The 23,026-nt window shown below is 36.6% G+C and overlaps 1 protein-coding gene and 1 long non-coding RNA gene across 9 annotated transcripts in view; one reads left to right on the top strand and one right to left on the bottom strand.

Moving 5' to 3' along the window:
• LOC147575965 (uncharacterized) overlaps window positions 1-3,204 on the top strand; it is a 36,382-nt gene extending 33,178 nt beyond the window's left edge. Inside the window, exon 3 of the long non-coding RNA XR_015241627.1 lies at window positions 2,581-3,204. This is a non-coding gene — a long non-coding RNA (uncharacterized LOC147575965). The remainder of the gene's footprint in view (window positions 1-2,580) is intronic.
• TET1 (tet methylcytosine dioxygenase 1) overlaps window positions 1-23,026 on the bottom strand; it is a 138,054-nt gene that overhangs the window by 19,377 nt on the left and 95,651 nt on the right. For 7 of the 8 annotated variants that reach the window (XM_086679858.1, XM_086679861.1, XM_086679860.1 and 4 more), the window contains 4 exons: window positions 10,626-10,837; window positions 5,903-6,053; window positions 5,480-5,566; window positions 1,481-1,570 (listed from right to left, as the gene is read on the bottom strand). In XM_086679858.1, the coding sequence (XP_086535984.1) occupies window positions 1,481-1,570; window positions 5,480-5,566; window positions 5,903-6,053; window positions 10,626-10,837 (540 nt within the window). The remainder of the gene's footprint in view (window positions 1-1,480; window positions 1,571-5,479; window positions 5,567-5,902; window positions 6,054-10,625; window positions 10,838-23,026) is intronic. The other variant, XM_086679862.1, reaches the window with a different exon arrangement.

The following is a 23,026-nucleotide window of genomic DNA, read 5'->3' as shown; positions in this document are numbered from 1 at the left end:
GACTCTGTCAAAAATAAACAAACTTTTAAAAGATATTTACATGTATTTTCCACCTTGTGATGACTGCACACATGTGTATATTGCAAAAGGATTGCCACAGGAAGGTTAGGTAACATCTCAATCCCTTAACACTATGAGGTTTATTTTGTGTGTGTAGTGATAATTGAAGATCTCTTAAAAACTTGTAAGTATATAATATAGTATTGTTAATTAAATTATAGCCTCAATGCTGTGCAATAGATGCCCAGATTGTATTTATCTTATAGCTAGCTGGAAGTTTGTACCCTCTGATCAACTCCCTGCTTCCCTCAACCCTCATTTCTTTTCTTTTATTTTTTTAAATTTATTTATTTTGAGAGAGAGGGAGAGAGAGAGAAAGGGGGAGAGAGAGGGGGGGAGAGAGAGAGAGAGAGAATGATTGGGAGAGAGCCAGAGAGAGAAAGGGAGAGAGAGAATCCCAAGCAAGCTCCATGCCTGTAGCACAGAGCCCAACATGGGGCTCGAACCACAAACTGGGAGATTGTGACCTAAGCCAATATCAAGAGTCAGACATTCAACTAGCTTAGCCACCCAGGTGCTCCTCCTTTAATTTGTGGATGATGTCCTTTGAAGCACAAAATTTTAAAATTTTGAATTTCTTTCAGTTGTCCTTAATAGAACCTTCAGCAAAGTGTTTAATAGAAATGGTGAGAGTAGATATTCTTTTTTTTCTTTTAAGTTTATTTCTTTATTTTGCAGAGGGTGGGGGGCAGAGACAAAATTCCAAGCAGGCTTCCACACTGTCAGCCCACCTCAGGGCTCAATCACAAAAACCATGAGGTCATGACCTGAGCCGAAGTTAAGAATCAGAGGATCAACTGACTAAGCAACTCAGGCACCCTGAGAGTAGATATTCTTGTCTTGTTCCACATATAAAGCAAAAAATGTTTTAGTCTTTTATCATGATTATGATATTAGCTGTGGGTTGTTATAGATGTCCTGTATCAGGTTGAGCCAATTCACTTCTATTTCTATTTTGATGACTGTTTTAATCATGAAAGTGTTAGCTTTTGTCAAATGTCTTTATACAGAGAGATTATGTGGTTTTTGTCATTTGTTCTATTAATATATTCAGTATACTGGACTGATGAATTTTCTTGTGTAGAATCAATCATGCATTTCTGCTTTTATAAATTATATTTCTAGAAATAACCAGAATTCTGTCACTCTGGAATTTTAATTTAATTCAACTGTCATAACAGGAAGTTTTTAAAGACAGATAAATATACATATTTTTTTAATTAAAAAAAATAGAAAAAAGTTTTTCTTTACAGTAATCTCTACACCCAATGTGGGGCTTGAACTCACAACCCTGAGATCAAGAGCCACATGTTCTGCCATCTGAGCCAGCTAGGCACCCCCAGGCTAGATAATTTTTGAAGTTGTTCTATAAAGATAGATAACCATGTTCAAGAGTACTGCATCTGGTCCCCAAACATACCTGGTTTTGGTAAGCAACTGGAGCATACTGCTTATAAATTGGAGCTAATCGTGTAGCCAAACTCTGTAAATTATCTTCAAGGTTTTTTTCCTATAGGAAAAGACAGTCCATAAAAGTTGTTTCATAATGACATACAAGTTTTAGGTGTGTGAAAAAGAGTCATAAATCATTGCTGATGTGTGGTTGATGCACAATTCATACTTACCCTAATAAAAGAGATACCACAGAAAATAAAATGGGTTGTTTTTTTATAAAATTGAAAGCCTTAGTCATTGTTATGGTTTAACTATGTTGTAAGTGAGTTAGAAATGTAAATGGTGTTAGAGATAAGGTGTAAAACTGCTCACGTTGCTAAATATAAATACAAGAACCGTATTTTATATTTATTTAGCAGTACTGGGCACTTAAATCAAGTAGGACTGTAAGGAGCCTTGACACCATATCAAGAATCTGGATTGCTACTGATGGAAGAAACATGGAAGACTTTTCAAAGGAGAACAGTCTTTAACAAGAGTCTCCATTAAAAATGTCACTGATGACAGTATGAGGTATCCAACACAAAAGGAGAATTTGGAAACAATAGTTGAAAGAGCACTGTGATAATTTTTCAGAGAGGATTGTATTCTAAATCAAATCAAAGACTTGATAAATGATCAATCACATCCAAGGAAGACTATGGAAGGGAAACTGAGAGCAAGGATGAAAGGAAGAATTAAGGAGGCTCAAGGCTTCTGCTTCATTTCAGATTTGATGGATACCAAGAACACAGAAAGACCTTCATGTGGATACGTATCAGATTATAAAAGCCAAAGCCACACACAGTATAGACATAGGAAGTTAATTCTTTTTCTTTTCTTTTTTTAAAGTAGGCTCCACACAAAGCATAAGAGACTGTTGAGAACTGAGAACAAACTAAGGGTTGATGGGGGGTGGGAGGGAGGAGAGGGTGGGTGATGGGTATTGAGGAGGGCACCTTTTGGGATGAGCACTGGGTGTTGTATGGAAACCAATTTGACAATAAATTTCATATATAAATAAAAAAAATAAAAAACAAAACAAAACAAAAAACAAACAAAAAAATAAAAAATAAAAAAATAAAGTAGGCTCCACAACCAGCATGGAGCCCAATGTGGGTTTTGAACTCACGACCCTGAGATGAAGATCTGAGCTGCAATCAAGAGTCAGACACGTAAACGACTGAGCCACCCACCTGCCCCAGGAAGTTAATTCTTGGGTGCCTTTAACAAACCCCAATTTGAGCAACTGAAAAGCATCAGTGGTAATAACTTTGTTTCCTACTGATTTAGGTTGATTCTTTCACTGAAAAAGAAATTTATCTATTTGGCATACATTTAAATTACTCTGTTCCTTTCATCTGTTTTCTTACGTATGTGAAACTTAATATAGCTTAATAAATATCGTCAGGAAAGTCAGGACCCTCCTTTAAAAAACTTCCTGACTATACTCACCCATTAATTATTTCATGTATTTGAAGAAAATTTCACAATTGTGATTTAAGTACCTATTGAAAATATTTTGATTATGTTTTGTAACACCTGAAATATTAAGTGGAGTAATTGTGTTTTACTACTGGTAGATAATGAATTCACAAAGAGTATCAGAAGTTAGACTGAGTATATGGTCATCAGAAAATATTTATTGTGTGGAAATGTTGAAATAAATTAGGCCCACAGAAATTAAATAAAGCTTATATAGGTGACCATTACAAATGTAAGTCTCATTATTCATAATGTAAGGATCTTGACACTCTTGTTTCATTAGAACAAATGTGTTTGTCAGATATAGAGGTTTCTTCATATCAGGTCCTAACATGTCAGTGCTCAAGCCTATATTCCTCTTCTCTTTTCATCCTAAACCTGATCTCTAGGACTGTCATATCCACATCTGTGGTTATAATTACTATCTGGACAAGAAATCACACTTGAGCTTCAGATTGTTATTATTGACCTGACATCCCCACTTGGATTTACCATAGAAATCTCTCACCCAGTGGTTCCAAACTGAATTCATAATCTGCCTTTTTGAAACCTTATGTCAAGAAATAGCACTACCATCTGATTATGAAAACCTTTCCAGACTACCACTATCCTCTATGTCCTCTGTCACAACCAATTCCAAGTTACTATTATCCCTTCTCTGGACTATTCTTTTTTTCTTTTTTTTAAATGTTTATTTATTTCTGAGAGAGAGAGAGAGAGAGAGAGAGAGAGAGAGAGAGAGAGTGAAAGGGAGAGGGGCAGAAAGAGAGGGAGACACAGAATCCGAAGCCAACTCCAGGCTCTGAGCTGTCAGCACAGAGCCTGATGTAGGGATTGAACTCACAAACCGCAAGACCATGACCTCAGCCCAAAGTTGGAAGCTTAACTGACTGAGCCTCCCAGGTGCACTTGGACTATTTATTCTTAAAGCTAGCTCAACTTGCTAAACACACTCTTCAACAATTTTAATACATTATTCAAAGAGCAGCTAAAGAGACCCCTTTGAAAGACAAGGGTAATTGTACCACTATTCTCATTAAAACCCTTCAATGATTTTCCAAAATGTTTGACATATAAGGCCACTGCATTCACCTTACTCTCTCTTGCCTGCTGAGCTTCATACTGGCCTTCTGTCAGTTCCTGGAATGAGAAATGCTTCTTCCTGTATTATAAGCACTATATAGATATTACTCATTATTTATAAAGACCATAGAAAAAGATCATGATTCATATATTATTATGTTGTAGAATAAAAATGTAACACTCATGTCAATACTCTGATGTATTTATACACAGGCAGTTTCATCATAAGATATTTGTAAAGAAAAGTGATTAATTTTAAGGGAGAATGGACATCACATTATCAAGTGTTCTTATGTTTGAACATAGCACCTTTCCATGATCAGGTATAGCCTTTAGTAAATTTTATCATTTTCTCCCTAGAGGTCTAATACACTTCTTCGATTTTTAAATGTAAGCTCTACACCCAATGGGGCTTCAACTCATGACCCTAAGATCTAGAGTTGCACACTCTTGAGACTGAGCCAGCCAGGTGCCCCTAACATACTTATTAGATTTCTTCTAAGGTATTTTATCTGCAAATGATAGTTCTCTCACTAAAATCATTTACATGTTTTATTGCAACAGACAGGAACTCTAAAAAATGCTAAATAATTCCACTTACCTCTTTAAAGGGATCATTATTAATTCTGAGGTTCTTGGAAAGATGATATATTCACCTTATTATGGCTATAATTGAGAATCATTCCTGCTGTTGTATTTTGTGTTTCCTATTTATCTTGTATTCTAATGACTTTTAAAAATCCTTTTGCTGATTTATGTATAGGTTGTCTTCCTTAGAAAGATTTTTTCCCCACACTACTTTAAAATGCAAAAATTCTATTTAAATTCATCTAAAAAAATTTTAAACATATGCTTTCTTAAATATATGTTTTTCTGACAAATTCTAGAGCAGTGTTTTCCAAGCTGTGGGTCATGACTCAGTAGAGGGCTATGAAGTCAATTTAGTAAGTCACATCTAACAAAGAACAATGAAATTTTATAAAAAGTATTGTAGTGAATACCAGTGATCCTTTGCTATAATTAAATTAGATATTAAGTTTTTAATATTTTAATATCTTCTCTAACATATAAGATGAAGTATTATTTACTGAAGGTTTTGTTTTAATTATTTACTTGCATATATCTATTGTATAGCAGTTTATAATATAAAATGTTTTTTATTCTTGGTCACAGCTCAAAGTTTGAAAAACACTGATCTTAGAGTTAATTGGTATCTAAATCATCTCCACTCCAAACAAAGCATAAAACATCACCACATTTAGTTCCTGTAGGTGCCCCACCCCCTCCCAGTGCCTACCCACCCTTGAGCTGGTAAGAGTATGGAATTATACTTATCGGTTGTTATTTTAATTTAAAAAAATGTAAGTACTCAACTTATTTAAACTTAACAGTAAGGTTGACTAATTTCTTTGCTCACCATGGCCTCGTGTCCCGGACAGATTGGTTCCGGTTTCATATATCTTCTTTCTGGATTACGTCCTTTAGTAATTCTTTCATAGTAGTTCTGTGGGTAGTAAACTTTCTGAGTCTTTGAAATGTTGGCAAATGGTTTTATTTATTTTTCCTACTTTGGCTGGGTATAAAATTCTAGGTTCTTTGAACAATTATTGTCTCTGGGGTTTGGGGAGAAGGAGGAGGGAGCCAGGGACAGTGGTAATTTGGGCTCAGAGATGAAGACTTTACCTAATTTATTGAGAATTTTAAACTATTTACATATATATATTCTTACTGTTTTTTCCACTACTTCTAAAATATTTAATTGTTTTACTATTTAAAAAACATTTTAAGGAATGTACTTATAAACTCATTGTGAAATTTAAAAGTAAAAAAGGGCACTTACGTGTAAGGGAGAGCTTGGATCAATTCTAAATCTTCTAGGGCTTGGGCTTCTACCAAATTTACATCCATTGAAATACATACTCCAGGAACAACCAAAAGAGAAGGAAGCTCCACAAGTCTCTGGATCAATTCCTTGACATGTACAGGTACGACTGTAAGATGATAATTGCAAGGGAATGAACTGATAAAGCGGGCCAATACCTCAGAAAGAACATTTCAGATTCCTATAATTTTAGAAGTATAGATGACTAATGAATTGATTTTAACACATCTATTTTATTACTGATTTTACCTTAAGTAGTGTTGACAACCCAAAGCTAAATGCCCTTGAATATAGGCCAATTTTTAACTAAAATGTTTGCTCATGATTGGAAATCCAAATAAATAGCAATAAACTATACAGAAATATACATATGGATATGTCCAAGGAGAGGAAATAAAGAATCTAGATTTTAATCCTGGATCTGTTCCCTATCAGATGTGAAAATTAGAGTATCTCATTAGCTCTTTGGACTTTAGCTCCTTCATCTATAAACTGACATTGATATAATTCTCTGAGGATTGACAGTGGATAAGATATTTTGCATGTGAGATCACTCTCAATTTTAATGAAGGTCTTTATTATGGCGCCTGGGTGGCTCAGTTGGTTAAGCATTGGACTCTTGATTTCGGCTAAGGTCATTATCTTGCAGTTTGTGAGTTCAAGCCCCATGTCGGGCTCACTGCTGTCAGTCTGTCAGTGCAGTACCTGCTTCAGATCCTCTGTCCCCTCTTCTCTGCCCTTCCTCCACTCGCATTCTCTCTCTCAAAAAATAAATAAAATATTAAAAAAAAAAAAAACCATTAAAAAGTCTTCATTAAGCTTATAAATGAAAAAATTGAACTGAAAGTAATTTGGTTGTTTTATCACATTGGGGGCATTTCTGAGGTCCTAACAGACCCAATAGTAAGGATGACAGTGATTACAATATTCATACAAAGATATGAAACCAAGGAGGTAAAAAGCACTCTTTGGTTTCTAATTGCATAATCCTCAAAACTTGAATAGTATGTGCATAGTTCTTACGTAATGATAAAAAATACAAACAAAAACCCATATTTTAAAAAGTCAATGAAAAGAATATAGAAATGTAAAGTTTGAAACTATTATTAGTATTTTTAAATTGTAAACATCAGGAAAATGTCTAATACGTAAGGTAACACTGAATATGATAAGAAAGTATACAAAAAGTATCATTTAAGATACTGCGAAGGGGAGGAATCGTCTAAGTACCCCTAAATCTTCTTACCAAGATGGAAGATATATTGTAAAATGACAAAATGTTACAACAACTTGAAAAGGAAGAAAAAGGGTATGCAAATGGGATTAAATTTGAAATTACAGAAGGACATTAACGTTGCCAAATAGAAAAATAAATAACACATTTATGTCATTGAAATGACACATGGAAAGGAAAGAAAATTGTAGTTTCACTGAAAGTTGACAGTTATTTAAACAATTAAAAACACAGGAAATGTAGAAGTTCATGAGACCTACAAGAGCTTTTGCAAACAGTCAATATCACTGATAATAGGACAAATGAAATGAAAGTAGGTCCTTATCTTATGGACTAAATATGATAGTCCTGCCAATAATTTCTCAATTGAATTACATTAGCAAGCAGCAATCAAACTCAAACTGAGCAATTGTCTATAAAATTAGGACCAAAGCAAAAATGTGCTATTGGGACCTCCTCAAAATAAAAGGCTTCTGCACAGCAAAGGAAACAATCAGGAAAACTAAAAGGCAACCGACAGAATGGGAGAAGATATTTGCAAACAACATATCACATAAAGGGTTAGTATCCCAAATCTATGAAGAACTTATCAAAAATCAACCAAAAAAGAAATAATCCAGTGAAGAAATGAGCAAAAGACATGAATAGACACTTCTCCAAGAAGACATCCAGATGACCAAGTGACATGAAAAAATGCTCAACATCACTCATCACCAGGGGAAAATACAAATCAAAACCACCATGAGATATCACCTCACCCCAGTCAGAATGGCTAACATTAACAACTCAGGCAACAACAGATGTTGGCGAGGATGTGGAGAAAGAGGATCTCTTTTGCACTGCTGGTGGGAATGCAAACTGGTACAGCCATTCTGGAAAACAGGATGGAGGTTCCTCAAAAACTTAAACATAGAACTACTCTACAATCCAGCAATTGCACTACTATAGGTATTTATCCAAAGGATACAGGTGTGCTGTTTTGAAGAGACACATGCACCCCAGTGTTTACAGCAGCACTATCAACAATAGCCAAGTATGGAAAGAGCCCAAATGTCCTTTGATGGATGAATGGATAAAGAAGATATGGTATATATACACAAAGGAGTATCACTTGGCAATCAAAAAGAATGAAATTTTGCCATTTGCAACTACATGGATGGAATTAGAGGGTATTATGCTAAGTGAAATTAGTCAGTCAGAGAAAGACAAATATTATATGATTTCACTCATATGAGGACTTTAAGATACAAAACAGATGAACATAAGGGAAGGGAAGCAAAATAATATAAAAACAGGGAAGGGGACAAAAACGTAAGAGACTCTTAAATATGGAGAACAAATAGAGGTTTGCTGGAGGGGAGATGGGCTAAATGGGTGAGGGGCATTAAGGAATCTACTCCTGAAATCATTGTTGCACTATATGCTAAGCAACTTGGATGTAAATTAAAAAATAAATAAGTAAATAAGTAATAATAAAATTAAAAAAAATAGGACTTCAAAAATATCAATACAATGAAAGACAAGGCATGAGATTTAAAAAAAGTTAATGTTTTATTTTTGAGAAAAAGAGCTCAAGTCAGAGAGAGAGGGAGAGAGTATCCCAAGCAGACCCTTCACAGTCAGTGCACAGTCCATCGCAGGGCTAGAATCTACAAACCAGCGAGATCATGAACTGAGCTGAAAGGAAGAGTCAGACACTTATCCAACTGAGCCACCCAGGTGCCCCAAGTCTTCCTGTTTTTGATTATTGTACAGGAGTTATGGAAGAGAATTTTGTCATTCTTAGAATATACTCTTGAGTAGTATTTACAGGAAAAAGGTATCAAGCCTGCAACTAACTGACAAATAATCCAGAAAGAAAAAATTTAAAAAATAAAAATAGCACTAATAATAGTAGTTTTTTTTGTTGTTGTTATTTATTCTTTGAGAGACAGAGAGACAGACAGTGCATGAGCAGGGGAGGGGCAGAGAGGGAGGGAAGACACAGAATCCGAAGCAGGCTCCAGGCTCTGAGCTGTCAGCACAGAGCCCGATGCGGGGCTCGAACTCACGAACGGTGAGATCATGACCTGAGCCGAAGTTGGTCACTCAACCAACTGAGCCACCCAGGCACCCCAAGTAGGTTTGTGTGCATGTGTAAAAAAGCAAATTTTACAAATTGTTAACAATAATGAAATCTATGTGAGGGGTATATATGATAAGAGTTCATTGAAATATTCTTGCATCTATTCTGTCAATAAGAATTTTTCTTAATTTTTCTTTATTTTTTTTAAGTAGGCTCCAACTCACAAGCCAAGATCAAGCCCCACATTGGGTGTAGAGATTACAGAGGGGATGTCATATATTTTTGTTTATATTTTGTATAATGACATTTCTTTTTTTTTTTAATGTTATTTATTTTTGAGACACAGAGAGACAGAGCATGAACGGGGGAGGGTCAGAGAGAGAGGGAGACATAGAATCCAAAACAGGCTCCAGGCTCTGAGCTGTCAGCACAGAGCCCGACGCGGGGCTCGAACTCACCACGAGATCATGACCTGAGCCGAAGTCGGATGCCCAACTGAGTGAGCCACCCAGGCGCCCCATGTAATGACATTTCTTTAAATACTCTCTAGTAACTGGAGTTGGCTTAAATGGAAAAAATGATAGAAATAGATCTCCTCCTCCCATGATTGACTAGCATAAATTTTCAAGTTTATTTATATATTTTGAGAGAGTGAGCACGTGCATGTGAGTGGGGGCAAGGCAGAGAGCGAGCGAGAGAGAGAGCCATAGAGAATCCCAAACTGGTTCTGCACTGTTAGCGCAGAGCCTGAAGTGGGGCCCAAACCCACGAACCATGAGTTCATGACTTGAGCCGAGGTCAGACTCTTAACAGACTGAGCCACCCAGGTGCCCCAACTGGCATAAATTTTAAATACGTCACAAATTCAGGTTTTTAAAATTTACAATTTCAACAAGAACTAAAAGAAACCATGGGTGAACTACTATATAACTTGCAAGAAAGAAAAATATTCTTTAATGCCACTTAAAATGCAGACAGAAAAGAAAAATAGGTATGATTAATTATATTATACAAGAAAGAGGATGGGGTGACTGGCGGGCTCAATCGGTGGAGCATGAGACTCTTGATTGTGAGCTTGAGCCCCACGTTGGGTGTAGAGATTACTAAAAATAAATAAATGAGTAAAGGAGAATATCCTAAAAGGGTCTCAACTCACTATGAAACCAAAGGAGAATATCCTAAAAGGGTCTCAACTCACTATGAAACCAAATTTCTATTAAAGAAAAAACAAAAACAAAAAAACCCCACTTCATCATTTTTAGTTTTAGAATACCTAAATTTACGTTCTCCCATATAATACACGTCATTGGTAGTTAACTAACAATGTAATATTACATAATAGAGGTCTGAACAGGAAAGCAGTAATAACTAAATTTGATTACTTTTCATTGAGCGTGCATCTTCGGTCTGTGGGATGACCGTTGTAGGACTTCAGATTTTCAGTGAGCTCTGTATACAGTCTGTCGGCCATGGGGAGAGGGATGCCGTCCCACACCATGATGAGGACCACCATCACAGCTGTTGGACAATGGTGGCCTGTGCGCTGCCGAACCAAACAGAGAACTTTTTCTTCATCGCTGCCTCTTCTTAAAACCTGGAAAAGCAGAGTGCATTTGTTTATAGAAAACAAGAAACCTAAACTTGAGTGCAATGGATATTGGTTTTAAAGCTCTGTATTATTGCATTTCAGGTCTTTTTAAACATGACTATTTCTTAAAGGGTTGAAACCTATTTAGTTTTTAGACTAGTTGCCTCCACACAACTCAGAGTAACCCAGGTTACTTGACTAACAAACAACAGGCAGAACAGGAGTCTGTGGTATGTGGTTATTACTTGTGAAAGGAGACGAAAGCAATCTGTGGTTTCTTTCGCTGTCGATACAGTATTGCAAAATAGACAACAGAGGATTCCCTGGAAAAGAGCCTAACTGTTTTGTTCTTACACAAATGCCACAATGGGACAAATCTAGCCAGATGCAAATAACCAGGGACCCTCAATATTAAAAATGGACTTCAGCACTTGGGTGAATGGTTTTATTAGACAGAATAATTAATATATAAAGCAATGCTCCTAAAATTCCTGTGACCTTTCCATGCTATCACAAGGATCTAGCATACCCATATTATAAGATTAAGGTGGTTCAGTTGACACGGTAAATGCAAAATACAACAATTAACTTTGAATAATTATTGATTTTTCTTACACTGTATCGTACCCATGGGGTGCTATAAAGGTCTCAGAAGTATTTAAAATATAGCCCAGTGGTCCTAGTGCACACCAAAACATTACATAAAAATGTTGACAAGACATAAAACCAACCAATTCTGTTTAAAACTCCCTCCATAAATCACAAATTTACACAGCAGAGACACTGACCACATTAATCAGCACATAATCAGTAAATGATAAAGGTGCCCACCCCTGTGACCAAAATGGAGTAACGAACAGCAAAATTATTATCCCATTTCTGTTGCTATAATAATATTACATAAACTTGAGATGAAACTTCTTAAGATGTTAGTTACCCAATATCACTTTCTTCTGTCACTCCAGATGGTTAACAATCATTGCTACCAAGGCATCCCTTGAGTAGAGTTGGCTTTAGGACCTTCCCCCTAAACACAATTATTTATATTAAAATTTTTTTCTATACTTATATGTCCTTTTACAGCCAAATAAGAATACATTTGCTTTCAAATAATCTCAAATACAAAATGATATATAATGTATTAAACAAAATTATACCAGATAATTTTCAAGTTTTCAAGCAAAGAACAAAGTTACATTTATCTAGTCTTTGTATGGGAAATGCTAAAACGCTATTTATTCATGGTTATCTGTGCTTTTCTCAGATTCTCCAAATGTCATTCAGTGAACATCAGAAAATTAAGCATAACGAGTCTCTAAATTCAGATCTAGGTTCAATATGCTGCTTAAATACTGCCATGGTATGAAGATCTGTGACCACCAAAAATCCATATATTAAATCTTGAATCCCAGTTGTGGTGGTATTACAAGGTAGGGCCTTTGGGAGGTAATTAAGTCACATGGGGGAAGCTCTCACAAGTGAGATTAGTGTTCTTATAAATAGACACCACAGAACTCCCTAACACCTTCATACATATGACAACACAAAGAGAAGAGGACTCCCCCCACCCCATCCCTCCCCCCGCTCCACCCATGCTGGCATCCTGATTTGAGACTTCCACACTCCAGAACTGGGAGAAATATATTTCTGTTGTATAGAAGCCACTCAGTCTGGTATTTTCTCATAGCAGTCTAAATGGAGGAAGACAAGTATTATACCTGTGTAAGTCTATAAAAACTATAAAACATTAAAAGAAATTAAAGGTGATCTCAATAAAGGCAGAACTACCATGTTCATGGAATAGACACTATTATCATGATGTCAATTTTCCCCAAATGGATTTCCAGATGTGATGGGATCCCAAGCAAAATCTTATCAGAGTTTATTTTGTTTTGGGTGGAAGTTGACAATCTTGTGCCAAAATTCAAATGGAAATGCAAGAGATGAAAAAGGGCCAAGAAAATGAATGAAGGCAAAGTGATTTACCAGATTATGAATCTTGACCCTTACTGCACATAAGTAGCTTGAGTTATATTGTTGATATAAATATGAAAGTTAAAACAACACGTTTTTGAAAGAAAACATCTTCATGACCTTGAAGCAGGTAAAACCAATTTAGAATAGATTACCACATTTAATAACTATAAAGAAAAATATTAAGAAGGTGGATTGTACAGGCGCTTGGCTGGCTCAGGTAGTAGAGCATGGAACTCTTGATCTCAGGGTTGTAAATTTGAGCCCCATGTTAGGCGTAGATTATGTAAAAATAAAATCTTAAAAAAAAAAAAAGAACTTGGATTATATTATAATTAAGAACGTCTGTTCATGAAAAACATTAACTAGCAAGAGATTAAGAAGGCATACAGGCAAGCAATACAGTGGGAGAAATATTTATAATACATATAATTGATAAAGTATTTTTACCCAAAGTATATAAGGACATTTCTCCAAGTGAGTAATAAAAACACAATAGAAAACCAGCCAAAGATTTGAACAGGCTCGACACAAGAGAATATCAAACAGATGATGAGCATATGAAAATATGCTCCACATTACTCGTCATGTAGCAAAGTAAGAAAATTTTAAGGCACCACATATGTTGGTGTGATGATAAAATAGTGAAAACTGCTATAGAAAACAGTCTGGAAGTTCCTCAAAAAACTAAAAATAGAACTGCCATGTGATCCAACAATTCCACTCTGGAGCTTACATCCGAAAGAACTGAAAGCAAGGCCTACAACAGTTATTTGCGTGTTCATAGCACCACTATTCATAATAGCCAAATGGTGGAAGCAATTCAAATGTCCACTGACAGATGAATGGATAAACAAAACGTGGCATATCTATATAATATCCAGACTCAAAAAAGAAGCGAATCCTATTACATGCTACATACAACATGGATGAACTTTAATGATACAATGTTAAGTGAAATAAGTCAGTCACAAAAAAGCAAATCTATAGGATTCCAGTTATAGGAGGTACCTAAAGTAGTCAAATTCATAAAACATAAAAGGGGAATGGTGGATACCAGTGGCTGTGATAATGGGATAATCGGGAGTTATTTAATGGGCATAAAGTTTCAGATTTGAAAGATGAAAATGTTCTGGAGATTTATGCCACAAAAATCTGAATATATATTAATGCTAAAGAATTATACACTGTGGTTAAGTGGGTAAGATGGTAAATTTTATGTTTTTTTAAACATAGTATAAAAAAAGTGGAAAGAGGTCTTAAAAAAAAAAGGCACTAAACACCCATTAGAATGTCTACAGTGAAAAAGAAAATATCAAGTATTGATAAGAACGTGGAGCGACTGGAAGAGTTGTATGTTAGTCATGTGACTATAAAGAGATAACCACTTTGGAAAACTGTGTGTTCCTATCAACCAAAGCTGCACATATGCACACCCCACCCTCCCCACCCCTGCAATTTAGCAATTCCACTTCTAGATGTACAGCAAATAAAAATGTATTCTTATATTTCCCAAAGATTTCACCAATATTCATAATTATCCCAAATTGGAAACAACTCAAATGTCAATCACCAGAAGAATATAACTCCATAAATTTTCAACATTTATGGTAACAGAACACTACTGAGCAATGAGAATGAGAATGACTTACAGTTACAGAAAACATGAATTAACCTTACAACTCTAATGGTGCATAAAGGAAGATAAGACGAAAGAATAATTATTGTAAGACTGCATTAAGATGAAGTTGGAAACAGGCAAGAGAAACCAATACTGTTAGAAGACAGGACAGCGGCTACTTTTAATCGGGGATAAGAGGGGACAAGAGTGCTTTTGAGGTGCTAGTAATATCAGATGCCAATTACACAAAGGTGCTCACTTTAGAAAAATCCTGTGACCTTAGGATTTCTGTAGTCTTCTGCACATATGCTACAGTTAATTAAGAAGTCTACCTTAACCTAAATTAAAACAAGAAACTGGAAAGGCTGGAGCATCTGGGTGGCTCAGTCAGTTAAGCGGCCGACTTCGGCTCAGGTCATGACATCACTGTCTGTGGGATTGAGCCCGAGCCCAACGTCGGGCTCTGTGCTGACAGCTGGGAGCCAAGAACCTGCTTTGGATTCTGCGTCTTCCCCTCTCTCTGCCCCTCTGTGGCTTGCACTCTGTCTCTCCCTCTCTCTCTCAAAAAAGAAATAAAAATTAAAAAAAATTAACAGCAAAAACTTGTAAAGGCGGTCATTTACTACTTCAGGATACTTTAGCAAGTTTCTTAACCCATGTATAGCAACACAGAGCTAGGATCTAATTAATATTAGCCACTATTTCATGTCTCTTTGATTTATTACTGCACACTTGGCTCCTGATCATAGAATTTCAGCTCAAATATTTGTTGAATGAATGGTTAAAAACCACAAGAGCCCAATGTGGTTGCATTTTACAAAAATTTCAAAAAATACAAGTTACACTATTAAGATGAAAACTCTCATTTCAAAAGAAGATTTTAAGTGAGTATAAATATCCCCACTTTTAAAACTTTTCTTGAGAATTGTATCATTTAGAAAGTGGAAGGATTTATTAATTTATAAGCTGTTGAATCTGTGGTCACATGGCAGTCACTTTAGATGGTAAATGGTACATACAAACTTCTGTGGGAAATGTTTGTGTAATTAAAAACACACCACAAACTGAATGAAAAATGTTTTAAATAGTTTTCATAAATATGATCGACTTGTCATATATGTAAAATAATTTAAATACCATGAAGTCCATCCTTTAAAAGTACAGAATTCATTGGTTACTGTATACTCAGCGTTCACCCTCTCCCCAACCCCTTAGAAGTCATGCCACTTTTTTCTCCTTCCTCTGTCTGCTTCGGTCCCAAATCTATTTTCTACCTCTATGGACTTTGCTCATTTGGGACATTTCATATAAATGGAATCCTCTAACACGTGGCCTTTTGTATCTGGCTTCTTTTCCTCAGCCTATGTTCATTCATGTTTGTAGTACTTATCGGTAGTCTATTCCTTTTTACTGCCAAATAAGTATTCCATTGCACGGGCATGCCATTTAGACTGTTTCCACCTTTGCAGTTATGATTGATGTTACGATTAACATTTATTTAACAAGTTTTTCTGTTGACATGTTTTCATGAGACCAAACCCTGCAATGACAGTGTGGAGCCTGCTTAGGATTCTCTCTCCCCCTCACTCTGCCCCTCCACAGCTCACGGGGGGGTGTGTGCTCTCTGTCAAAATAAATATATTTATTTTTTAAATATTTATTTCCTTGTTGAGAGAGAGAGAGGGAGAGAGAGAGAGAGTGGGGAGGGGCATGGAAGAGGCAGAGAGAGAAACCCAAGCAGGCTACTCTTTGTCAGCACAGAGACCAATGCAGGGCTTGATCTCATGAACTGTAAGATCATGACCTGAGAGGAAATCAAGAGTCATACAAGCCACCCAGTCACCACTAAATAAATAAACATAAAGAAAGAAAGAAAGGAACAATCAGACTATTTTCCAAAGTGCAAGATCTATTTTGTAATTACACTAGGAATGTACAAATGGATCCAATTTCTATATCCTCGACAACTCTTGTTACGGCTTGTCCTTAAATTATAGGCATTCTAGGGTAAAGTGGCATCTCATTTTGACTTTGATTTGCATTTTTCTGCTGAGTCATGATGCTGAGCATATTTTCATGTGCTTATTGGTCACCTGTGTATCTTCTTTGAAAAAGGTCTGTTCAAATACATTGTTCATTTTAGTTTGGATTGTTCATTTATTATTGATATTTAGGAGTTCTTTTCTTATAGTCTCTATTCAAGCTCATTAGACATCTGCTTAGCAAACATTTTCTTCTATTCTTATTGTTTTTTTGACCTTTCTTTATAGAGTCGTGTGAAGCACAAAAGTTTTAAATTTTGATGAAGTCCAATTTATCTTGTCACTTGTGCTTTTGGTGTTTTATCTAAGAAAAAAAATTGTGTAATCCAAGCTCAAAGATTTACAGCTATGTTTTTTGTTGTTATTGTTGTTGTTAATTTTTTAAATGTTTATTTTTGAAAGAGAGAGAGAGTGCTCAGGAGAGGGGAGAGAGGGCAGGGGGAGACAGAGGATCTGAAGCAGACTCCATGCTGACAGCAGAGAGCCTGATGTAAGGCTTGAACCCAGGAACCGTGAGATCATGACCTGAGCTGAGGTTGGATGCTTAACCAACTGAGCCACCCCGGTGCCCCTACAACTATGTTTTTATGTTTTGACTAATGATTACATAGCTTGAACTCTGACATTTGAATCTCTGATCCATTTTGGGTCTAAGTGACTAGGACGTTTCATGACAAGTTACTTCATTGTAAAGTTTTTAAGTTAAAAGATGTGGTAAATAACCAAATATAAGTGATCCTGGATTGAATTCAGACCCAAGAAAAAATATGTTGTCTTTTTCCATAAAGGATAGTTAGATATAAGACCTAAAGATTAGACAATAATATTAAATCAGTTTTGATAATTGTCCTGTGGCTATGTAAAACTTTCTTAATTATATTGTGGTTATATAAGGCAACATTCTGGTTTGTTTGTTTTTTTTAAAGACTTCATGGGGCTCAAACTCACAACCCTAAGATCAAGAGTCTCATGCTCTACCAACTGAGCCAGCCAGGCACCACGCACCATCCTGATTTTTATGAAAAACATAGCAATGTATTTAGGGGAAAAGGGCATCATGTTTACAAATTACTTTTAAAGTATTAAGAAAAAATAGAGAATAAAGAGAGAGAGGGAGAGAGAAAAATAAAGCAAAGCTAATTTGGTAGAAAACTACATTTGCAAAATGTAGAGTATACAGAAATTCTGCAGTATTCTTGCAGTTTTTGAATAAGTCTAAAATTATTTTAAAATCATAAGTTTAAAAATAATCCTATGATGTTGGCCAAAGTTCCATATTGTATATTTTATTCTCAATACAAGCTTGGGATTCTTGTGCTCATTGTCCATAGGGATGGATGACAAGTTTCAAAACAGAGCCACTCAATCAGTGAGATCATAGGTCAAGACATAAGCTACAGGCAGATCTCTGGAAAGTGCCAAACCCAGGGATTCAAAGAAACAGGCCACTGTCAGAAACGATGTAAGAGCAAAGAATAAGTCTGCATAATCAGAGGAATGAAGAATGGACACATATTTTGTAAAATAAAAGATCTCCCATTCTGAGGTTAACTCAGTCTGTGGGACAATGAATATTCAATGCATACTAAGGCCTAGTAACATCTGAAATAAATTAATGTAAATTAATAAGTATGTGAACTTAGATAAAGCAATTAGTCGCAAGTCCAAAATACTGTCAGGTTAGCAAGATGTCATTTTGTCTAATTATTATGCTGCAAATTGTAATCACCTGGGAAGCCGATTAAGTACCACTGCAAAGGAAATCAGACAAATGCAAAATTGAATATACAGTATCATTTTGATTAATGGGGAAAGTATTAGTCATGTACTTTTCTATCGGGATATTGTAGGGGAGGTAGACATTTGTAAGGGGTCTGTATGAGTTAAGTGTGCAAAGCAGGGCTAACTCTGTTTGGAGAGCGGGAAGGCTTTATGGAGGAGACTCCTTTTAAAGAACTACAGAAGTTTGCCACCACAGAAAAGAGTACAAAGACCATTCTAAGAATTTTGGAAAATAAGTCCCATGAGGCAAGGATGTTATTTAAGGAAGAATTCTGCTAGTTGTCCAGATACCAGATGGCTTCTGTGACTTATAAAACCTCCTTTATTAAATTATTATTCATAGTTGGCTCTATTTCTGGGATCTCTGACATAAAGATGATGTTCACTCTGTATATAAGATGCAGCTCAAGAGTCCATACCTTCCCAAAGCCCTTCCTGGACCCTCATCTCCAAATATTACTCTTGGTCTCCTCCCTACTCCTTCTATATGCTCTTCTTAAGCAGGCAAGTGGTAGCATTTCAATAGTAACAGCACACTGGTGACTGCTTAAGACACGGCCATGAATGAACTCACCCAATAAGGAACACTTGACGGGCTGAATGAATTGCTGAGGAGTGATGGGGAAAGCTGTGTGATGGAAACTCTTGCCACACACCAGCTTCTCCGAAGATGTAGGGTAACCAAAAGTTTGAGCTGCTGAAGAAAATCTACGAGGACCCAGAATTTCCTTTGGCAGTTTAGGTATTGGTTGACCATTGGGAGAGCATGCTCAGAGAAAGGGTGAAGAAAGAAGATAGAGCAATCTGATGATCATTAGGAAAATATTTCTTAGCAAATCTGTGATAGAATTCTCTCATCCCAGGTTATACATGATTCTGCCTCTACAGCCTCTTTACGAATAGCTCTGCAAAGTACATTCTTAACGATTTTCCAAGAACATGGTCCAGATGGGACAATCTATAGAAATTCCCCATGGAGAGTTCTTAAGATTGGGATCAAGAGTGACAGCCTAGGATATTCTAAAGAACTCTCTGGTGGTGTGTGTGTGTGGGGGGGGGGGGGGGGTTCAGGACAACTCATTACTAAGTGTATGAAAACTGCTGGGGAGACAAGACTGTCCTGAGAAACAAAATTACTGTTATAATTTCTAAGGAGGCAGGTATAGGTAAACACTATATTCACATGCTTAGGGGCATAGAAAGAAGAAACTCAAAGACCTAGAGAGGTTTCCCCTAGGGCAGGCAGATTTGGGTTCTAGTCATATTGTATTTATATAGGCAACAAAAAAATTATTGAAGCAGCTGTCTAATCCCCACCACTTCCAAAAACCAGAGAACATTAGGTATTTATAAAAAAGGTTTTAAAAAAATGAGAGGAAATTGTCCTTCTAAATTTCAATTTTTTCTTTAAAGCTATAGCAAAGCACGTTTTATCAGCCAAGCAATGGTCTGCTCTAAATGGGTCAAGGAACAATTTCAACCAAAATGAACATATAGAAAATGGAATTTTAAATCACTGAAAAAAATTCAAATTAACTATGGGATCCATACATAAAATTATGAAAGTACAGGGAGACACTATGTTTCTTTTTTTTTTTTTTTTTTTTAAATTTTTTTTTTTTTTTCAACGTTTATTTATTTTTGGGACAGAGAGAGACAGAGCATGAACGGGGGAGGGGCAGAGAGAGAGGGAGACACAGAATCGGAAACAGGCTCCAGGCTCTGAGCCATCAGCCCAGAGCCCGACGCGGGGCTCGAACTCCCGGACCGCGAGATCGTGACCTGGCTGAAGTCGGACGCTTAACCGACTGCGCCACCCAGGCGCCCCGGGAGACACTATGTTTCTAATAGCCCAGTAAAGACTCAGGCTTCCTCAGCCAGATGAAAAAAACTCTGAAGGTATAGAGTAAATGACATTGATTTGACCAGGTAAGAATTTCAAGCTTCTGTACAAAGATAACAGTCAAGCACTATGACTCAAAGAAAATCTACTGGGGGGGCCTGGGGGGCTCAGTTGGTTAAGCGTCTGACTCTTGGTTTTGGCTTAGGTCATGATCTCACAGTTCTTGGGTTCGAGCCCGGCATTGGACTCTGTGCTGACAGCACTGAGCGGGCTTGGGATTCTCTCTCCTCCTTTCTCTGCCCCCTTGTTTGTGCGCTCTCTCCCTCTCTCAAAATAAATAAATAAATAAATAAATAGATAAACGTTAACAAAAAAATAAAAGAAAATCTAGTATTTAAACAATAGCAGACTATATAATAGAAGTTTTATTCACACACCACAAAAAAAGATAACGTAAATAAAACATGGTTATGAAGAGTGAATTCATGGAAGAAATACAAATGGTTAATAAACTTTTTTTTTTTTTAATTTGGGGGAAAGAGAGCAGGTAAGAGGGGCAGAGGGAGAGAAAATCTCAAGCAGGCTCTGTGCTCAGTGAGGGGCATGACTTGGGGCTCAATTCAAAGAAACTGGGATCATGACCTGAGCTGAAAGCAACAGTTGGACACTAAACTGACTGAAACACCCAAGCACCCCAAATGGTTAATAAACATTTAAAAGAAACCAACGTAATTAGTTACAATGTAAGTTCACTCATAGTATCAATTTTTGGTTACTAGGTTAACAATGATGAAATAGATTACACTATTAGATAGATATATATATATATATATATATATATATATATATATATATATATAAAATTCAATTTTTAAAATATAATTCAATTTTTAAGAAATTAACAATAACTAAAAGATTTATTGTTAACTCAAGTATTTAAAAAAATTTTTTAACATTTCTGTGGGTGCATGTGCAAGAGACAGCACGAGTGGGGGAGGGGCAGAGAGAGAGAGGAAGACACAGAATCCAAAGCAGGCTCCAGGCTCTGAGCTGTCATCACAGAGCCCTACACGGGGCTTGAACTCACCAGCCATGAGATCATGACCTGACCCAAAGTCAGACGCTTAACTCACTGAGCCACCCAGGTGCCCCTGGAGTATTTTAAGCAAAGAATTTGTAAGAGTTTATTTATTTATTTATCTTAGCATCTTTAAATATTAAGCAAGTTCTCAGATGCTTTCTTTTTTTTTTTTTTTAATTTTTTTTTAACGTTTATTTATTTTTGAGACAGAGAGAGACAGAGCATGAACAGGGGAGGAGCAGAGAGAGAGGGAGGCACAGAATCCAAAACAGGCTCCAGGCTCCGAGCGGTCACGCAGAGCCCGACGTGGGGCTCGAACTCACGGACTGTGAGATCATGACCTGAGCCGAAGTCAGATGCTTTACCGACCAAGCCACCCAGGCGCCCCTCAGATGCTTTCTTTATAATTTCTAATATTGGATCCAAACTATACATGAAGAATTCCATTTCAGCATGCAACTAAGAGTAAATGCCCTTGAGAAGATTCTGCTCCAAAACAATCCCATGCTTATTTTTTTTTTTTTTTAATTTTTTTTTTTCAACGTTTTTTATTTATTTTTGGGACAGAGAGAGACAGAGCATGAACGGGGGAGGGGCAGAGAGAGAGGGAGACACAGAATCGGAAACAGGCTCCAGGCTCTGAGCCATCAGCCCAGAGCCTGACGCGGGGCTCGAACTCACGGACCGCGAGATCGTGACCTGGCTGAAGTCGGACGCTTAGCCGACTGCGCCACCCAGGCGCCCCCCATGCTTATTTTTTAAAACATGTTTATTTATTTTGAGAGAGACATGGGCAACAAAAGGGAGAGAATTCCAAACAGGCTCTATGCTGTCAGGGCAGAGCTAAACCAGAGGCTCGATCCCACAAACCTCAAGATCATGACCTGAGTCAAAATCAAGCATCACTCAACGGACTGAGCCACTCAGGCACCCCAATCCCATGCTTATTTAATCAACCTTTCTTGAAATTTATAAAGTTTTTGCCGTAATAATATTAACCCTGTCACTTCTCTGCCCAACATGCTTCAGTAGGTGTCGAACATTTTTAATTGAATGTTTTAACATCCAAACTTAGTTTGGGTATGCCCAGGGTTGTTAAACATCATTATCTCAGAAAGTAAATTTAAGATCGATTTTTAAATTTGAAAGTAATCAATTTTTACGCAAAGGAAACAATCAATGAAAGTAAAAGACAACCTACTGAATGGCAGAAGATATTTGCAAATGACATATCCAATATAGGGTTAGTATCCAAGATATACAAAGAAATGATACAACTCAACATCCCCAAACCAGAAGAAACGAACAGACATTTCTCCAAAGACATAGAGAGGCCAACAAACACATGAAAAGATGCTCAACATCACTCATCATGAGGGAAATACAAATCAAAACCAGAACCAGATATCACCTCACCCCTGTCAGAATGGCTAAAATCAAAAACACAAGAAATAATATGTATTGGCAAGGAGGTGGAGAAAAATAAACCCTCATGCACTGTTGGTGGGAACACAGTGCAGCCACTGTGGAAAACAGGATGGAGGGGCCTCAAAAAATTAAAAATAGAATTACCATGTGATCCAGTAATACTACTATTGAGTATTTACCCCAAGAATACGAAAACACTAATTCAAAAAGATATGTGCAGCCCTATCCTAATTGCAGCATTATTTACAATACCCAAAGTATGAAAGCACCCCACATGTCCATTGAATGGATAAAGCAGATGTGTAGAAGATGAGGAATATTATTCAACCATTAAAAAAAAGAATAAGGGATGCTTGGCTGGCTCAGTTGGAAGAGTATGTGACTCTTAACTTTGGGGTCATGGGTTTGGGCCCCACATTGGGTG

This window comes from Puma concolor, chromosome D2 (assembly GCF_028749965.1).
Source record: "Puma concolor isolate L17-30 chromosome D2, mPumCon1.1.hap2, whole genome shotgun sequence".
NCBI lineage: Eukaryota > Metazoa > Chordata > Mammalia > Carnivora > Felidae > Puma > Puma concolor.
Note: the sequence above shows the minus strand (reverse complement) of the source record. Positions and strands in the feature narration are given on the sequence as shown.